Source organism: Micropterus dolomieu, linkage group LG12 (genome assembly GCF_021292245.1).
Source record: "Micropterus dolomieu isolate WLL.071019.BEF.003 ecotype Adirondacks linkage group LG12, ASM2129224v1, whole genome shotgun sequence".
NCBI lineage: Eukaryota > Metazoa > Chordata > Actinopteri > Centrarchiformes > Centrarchidae > Micropterus > Micropterus dolomieu.
In genome coordinates, this window is record NC_060161.1 from 38,093,671 (window position 1) to 38,100,378 (window position 6,708).

Below are 6,708 nucleotides of genomic sequence, written 5' to 3' on the forward strand. Positions count from 1 at the left end.
GTGGCGCTCAAACACAGTCTGACTCTTCAACAAAACCTCTGGAAGCTGTTAGACTCTGAAGGACTGAGAGTGAAAGTCTGGAGGTTTCTTTTGACCCCAAACAGACTCAGAGGACAAAGAGTGGGCTTTTGTTTTCCACAAGTGATGCAGTTCATTAGAAAACATGATATTTAATAAGGAATGTGAGAGTGAGAAGACGATAAAGAGGTTTTCCACCTTTGTAAATCAGCTTCCACCGCTTGTTTTGGTGCTGCTGCAGAGATTACATCAGAATCTGAAGTAGAAGTTAAAGGTTTGTGACTGCAGGATCAAAACAGGACGTTTCACTTTCATCATGCTCCTTTGAAAACAACTTTTCTCTCTTTGATTTCTGATCAGCTCGGAAGTGACGCTCTGTGGTGACAGCGGTGATCACATCATGGTAACCATCATCCAATCCCTCCTCTGCCAGTTTTTTCTTGCAGACAGATGCTCATTGATGCTGCAGCTTAATGCAGCCCCAGGTTGTGGTACAAATCTTGAGAGTAATTTATCAATCCGGTGCCCTCACAGACCTGACGGGATGATGGTGAACATGTCACAGTACGTTTGACTGGAGGTTTGGTATATTTCCTTCTGAAGAAATAAAGAAGTTACAACAAACAGGTGTCTTTGTGATATTTATTAAAGTAAGATTAACAGGGTGATTCAGCTGAAGGGCAGAGCTCATACACCAGAGGGCTGTTAGAGTCTGACCCAGAGAAACAGTCTAACAGAAAAGCCTTTCTCAGCCTTGAGCCACAGTGGAAACTCCTTTCTTACATTAAAGCATGACACAAAACAAACTCACAGAAGGTCATATCAAAACACTGGTACACTATTATAAGGATGCTGTCGGCATCCTAAAGCTTATTTGTGTCCATTTTTATAAGAATAACTTCAGTAAAACAGATGTATAATAGAACAAGGAGAACATGTTGCTCTCAGGAGGCGGCTAGAAGGAGCACATACTGGCACGATAGCATCCTGGCTATATCTACATCTGTCCACTGCAGAGGCTCGACCCACAACCTGGAAGAGGAGCTAGTATAAATGAGTTTATTAGTATAATATTATAACATTATATTAAAGGTATATTGTTAATATAATCATAAACTGTTAGTTTGATAATAATATATTATTTATATGATGTTACTATATTTATTATAATAGTATACAGCTTACCACTATTATAATATTAATTCCAGTTACTGCAGTTTCATTTTGGGGTTGTTTTTTTATTTATTAACTTTGTGCATTAAAATGCTTTGGCTGCATGGTAGTTAGTCTCCAACTAAGTCCAAGTCTTAAACTTTGAATTTCGAGTCCTAAACAAGTCATAATGCGCTCTTCACCAAATTAAAAAAAAATTCTAAAGTTTTATCAAGTTAAAAAAAAAAAAAAAAATGTAGTGAATGAAGCATTAGCCTGTACAAAAAGAAGGCAGAGGAGCAGTTTCACACAACAAATGTTCTATAATTTCATGAATTAAATTAAATGTTCATGTAGGGCTGCTAATTATTGTGGTCAATATTGAGATCACAATTATTTAACAGGATTACTCATTGCCTTATGAAACATTAATCTATTGTACTCTTAAAATTGAATTGAATTTATAAACCCTCTGGACTGACACTTTCCAGCTCTTTCCAAATCAAAACTTCCTCAGCTGTCATCACATGACGTTAGTCAAGCACAGTCACATGAGGAAAGAGGAAAGGCAGGAGGAAACGGCTAGCTTGGCTCTGTGAAAACTGTCACACTGATGTCTTGTGTCAGCGTTCTCCTGTTGTGAACACGTTGGTGCTTTTTTAGGGTACCTGATTGAGCGAAAGTGTTTCCACATTGTTCACAGCTGTACGGTTTCTCTCCAGTGTGAACACGTTGGTGTGTTTTCAGGTCACTTGATATAGTGAAAGCTTTCCCACACTGGTCACAGCTGTACGGTTTCTCTCCAGTGTGAACACGTTGGTGGATTTTTAGATGACTTGATGTAGTGAAAGTTTTCCCACACTGTTCACACCAGTACGGTTTCTCTCCAGTGTGAACACGTTGGTGGTTTTGTAGGGCACCTGATCGAGAAAAGATTTTCCCACACTGTTCACACCAGTACGGTTTCTCTCCAGTGTGAACACGTTGGTGGTTTTGTAGGGCACCTGATCGAGAAAAGATTTTCCCACACTGTTCACACCAGTACGGTTTCTCTCCAGTGTGAACACGTTGGTGTGTTTTCAGGTCACATGATGTAGTGAAAGCTTTCCCACACTGGTCACAACTGTACGGTTTCTCTCCAGTGTGAACACGTTGGTGTTTTTTTAGGTTACCTGATGTAGTGAAAGCTTTTCCACACTGGTCACAACTGTACGGTTTCTCTCCAGTGTGAACACGTTGGTGGATTTTTAGGTCACCAGATAGAGCGAAAGTTTTCCCACACAGTTCACACCAGTACGGTTTCTCTCCAGTGTGAACACGTTGGTGTGTTTTCAGGTCACATGATGTAGTGAAAGCTTTCCCACACTGGTCACAACTGTACGGTTTCTCTCCAGTGTGAACACGTTGGTGTTTTTTTAGGTTACCTGATGTAGTGAAAGCTTTTCCACACTGGTCACAACTGTACGGTTTCTCTCCAGTGTGAACACGTTGGTGGATTTTTAGGTCACCAGATAGAGCGAAAGTTTTCCCACACAGTTCACACCAGTACGGTTTCTCTCCAGTGTGAACACGTTGGTGTGTTTTCAGGTCACATGATGTAGTGAAAGCTTTCCCACACTGGTCACAACTGTACGGTTTCTCTCCAGTGTGAACACGTTGGTGTTTTTTTAGGTTACCTGATGTAGTGAAAGCTTTTCCACACTGGTCACAACTGTACGGTTTCTCTCCAGTGTGAACACGTTGGTGGATTTTTAGGTCACCAGATAGAGCGAAAGTTTTCCCACACAGTTCACACCAGTACGGTTTCTCTCCAGTGTGAACACGTTGGTGTGTTTTCAGGTCACATGATGTAGTGAAAGCTTTCCCACACTGGTCACAACTGTACGGTTTCTCTCCAGTGTGAACACGTTGGTGGATTTTTAGGTGACCTGATGTAGTGAAAGATTTCCCACACTGGTCACAGCTGTACGGTTTCTCTCCAGTGTGAACTCTCTGATGAATCTTCAAAGATCCAGATGTTGTGAAGGATTTGTCACAGTGCTGACAGCGATGATGTTTGAGTCCATCTCTTCCTCTCCTTCTCTATATCAGAGAGAAAGACAGTAAGTGAGATATCATGGTGGAGTAAGCTATCTATAACCATAAATTAGAGCACATCTTTGAAATCACATGCTAACTTACTGTACCACATGATGAGTACAGGGCTTAAAGCAAGACATTTTTAGGACATTCAAAGTAATTATGATTATTGAATATGAATAATCATATCAATATATGAATTTGAGTGCTGATTTTTTTTCATCATTCAAATGAATTTAATCAAACACTTACTAAAACATTTCTTCTATTGTTATTGAGGAAAATTATATCACCATACTTTAATGTTTCGCCCCCTCCAGGCTGTGATTGGTCGGTTCCTGAAAAGTTACTGACAGCTTCTTTATGCTCACGGCTGCATGAAAGGCACCCGAGCTTCTACCTGCTCTGTCTCCACTGACAGAGATTATCAAACAGGATAGAACAGGGACAGATGAGTCCCACATAGAGCCCACCAGTATGCAAAAAATGTCCCAAGATGCCAAAGAGTAAAATGTAGAAGTACCTTGCTGGTATCGGTGGCCCACTTCAAGCACCGCATGTTATCAAAATTGACACCACTTCTCGGTGAAGTCGTGCTCCACCGGTGGATCACACTGACAAAGATGGCCATGTTAACGTTGGCAAAGGTCCAGAAGATCCAATCCAGTAAAATATTTAGTCCCAACGCATTGTTATTTCAATAAATACACATGTACTGCTGTTGCGTCGCTTTATATCAGCCTAACTACAATTAGCATGTAAACAAAAACATCTCCATGTTGACACCTTAATTGACCCAATAGAAACTTCCATGCCCTGTTCACGGCCCACAAGACACTGAGCCATCAATTGTGCAGAGGAAGACTGGCGCCACACACACACACACACACACACACACACACACACACCTGGATGATATGGCCAAGAATGTTATCACGATATAGTGGATCACATCACAAATCTGAGATAGAACATTCAAAATATTTATGATAAAATCTTTGTCAACAAATATCTTTAAGTAAAATTATGCAAAACCTTTTTCAGTCCTTTTTCCTCAACAGAATAAACATCTTAAGAAAAATTAAGTCCTAATTCGTGTATTATTGAAGTGAATATAATCAAACATTTATTGAATATTTATTGAACATTTGTTATACTGTTATTGAAAAAAAAATATATTGTGATAATTATTGTCCAGCCCCACACGCAACAGTTAAATGTTTTCCACTCCTTTGTACATTTAGTTTTAAGCCTGTTCACTAAACAAAATTATCCTGGTTAAAATGACAATTAACGTCAATTACAGATGCACATAGCTAAGCAAGCTAGCTAGCGCTGCACACAGCAGTTAGCTCCACCGTCTTGTCCAACTATGGTCACATCCGGTGCCGTTGGTTGCAAATAAACATGGCAATACCTTAGCAGCCAAACACGAGGCTTCTAAACGGCAGTCCACAAACCAACAGGCGATATCACGATGACTAGATCCACTTCTTACATAGAGTCTTATGATTCCAATCAACGTGAAATTGAGCGCACATGCACGAGCCACATACCCCGCCTTGGCTCCTCCCATAAATTACTATGTAAATGACCATAAATACGCCAGCATCACTTCCTAACATCCTTATTACTAGTATTGTAGTACTGGAGACCAGTCTTAAGACCACTTTTTGATGGTCTAGGTCTCGTCTCGGACTCGACCACATTTGTACTCGGTCTTGTCTCGGTCTCAGACACTGAGGACTCTGGACCAGTCAAGACCATAACTTTGGGAATATCAATGAATTGCTTTTGCATTGTCTGATTTATTTTCTAACATCCTAACTTTGATTAGATGTAAAGCGTATTGTGGGTGGTGATGGTGCAATGGATAAGATGCCTGCCTTTGGTGTGAGAGATGTGGGTTCAATCCCCCCACTGTGACCTATCCACCATTGTGTCCCTGAGCAAGATACTTAACCCCTAGTTGCTCCAGAGGCGTCTGACATGTATAGCAATTGGATATAAGCGTCAGCTAAATGCAAATGCAACCAATAACCCTAATTAAGAAGGTGTTGTTACCGTTAACGACATGGTAAGCATGGGAAAGGAGTGTTGAATAAAGATGCTTATGTTGATTTCAGCTCTAAGTGTTTGTATGTGGGTGTTTTAAAGGCAATATGGATCCTTCAGATGAATTTGAGAAGTACAATCTCATTCCACATTTTATTCTGTGTCATGTAATGTGGGGAACTGATCTTGGTCTTGACTGGGTCTCGCCCGCCGTCGGTCTTGGTCTCGACTTGGTCTCAGCCCCTAAAAGTCTTGGTCTTGTCTTTGTCTCGATAAACTCTGGTCTTGACCTGGTCTCTGGGTGGTCTTCGTCTTGAGTACAACACTACTTATTATAATAGCCAATCCTGCTGCAAAACAACACCACACTTTAATAAGTGCAAGATCGAGGTGCTGATCACCGATGTGGAGGAGGGGAGAAATTACTAAATCGCAAACAAATGCAACAGAGTGGTGTTAGTGACACAATGACAGTCAAAGCAGCCGGCTCAGAGACTCATAATGGCTGAAATAAAGAAAACATGGTCATGGTCTTTAAGTAGAAAGATAAACACTACAGGTGCTGGTCATATGATTAGAATATCATCAAAAAGTTGATTTAAGTAATTCCATTCAAAAAGTGAAACTTGGATAATGTATACATTCATTCCACACAGACTGATATATTTCAAAGTGTTCATTCCTTTTAATTTTGATTATAACTGACAACTAATGAAAACCCCAAAATCTGTATCTCAGAAAATAAGAATATTGTGAAAAGGTTCAATATTGAAGACACCTGGTGCCACACTCTAATCAGCTAATTAAAGCAAAACACCTGCAAAGGCCTTTAAATGGTCTCTCAGTCTAGTTCTGTAGGCTACACAATCATGGGGAAGACTGCTGACTTGACGGCTGTCCAAAAGACGACCACTGACACCTTGCACAAGGAGGGCAAGACACAAAAGGTCATTGCTAAAGAGGCTGGCTGTTCACAGAGCTCTGTGTCCAAGCACATTAATAGAGAGGCGAAGGGAAGGAAAAGATGTGGTAGGAAAAAAGTCTACAAGCAGTAGGGATAACCGCACCCTGGAGAGGATTGTGAAACAAAACCCATTCAAAAATGTGGGGGAGATTCACAAAGAGTGGACTGCAGCTGGAGTCAGTGCTTCAAGAACCACCACTCACAGACGTATGCAAGACATGGGTTTCAGCTGTCGCATTCCTTGTGTCAAGCCACTCTTGAACAAGACACAGAGTCAGAAGCGTCTCACCTGGGCTAAAGACAAAAAGGACTGGACTGCTGCTGAGTGGTCCAAAGTTATGTTCTCTGATGAAAGTAAATTTTGCATTTCCTTTGGAAATCAAGGTCCCAGAGTCTGGAGGAAGAGAGGAGAGGCACAGAATCCACGTTGCTTTAAGTCC

The 6,708-nt window shown here is 40.9% G+C and overlaps 1 protein-coding gene across 1 annotated transcript in view; it reads right to left on the reverse strand.

Moving 5' to 3' along the window:
* LOC123980241 (zinc finger protein 721-like) overlaps positions 1-6,708 on the reverse strand; it is a 60,382-nt gene that overhangs the window by 11,694 nt on the left and 41,980 nt on the right. The window contains 1 exon segment of the mRNA XM_046064539.1: positions 1,816-3,236. Coding sequence (XP_045920495.1) covers positions 1,816-3,236 — 1,421 coding nt within the window.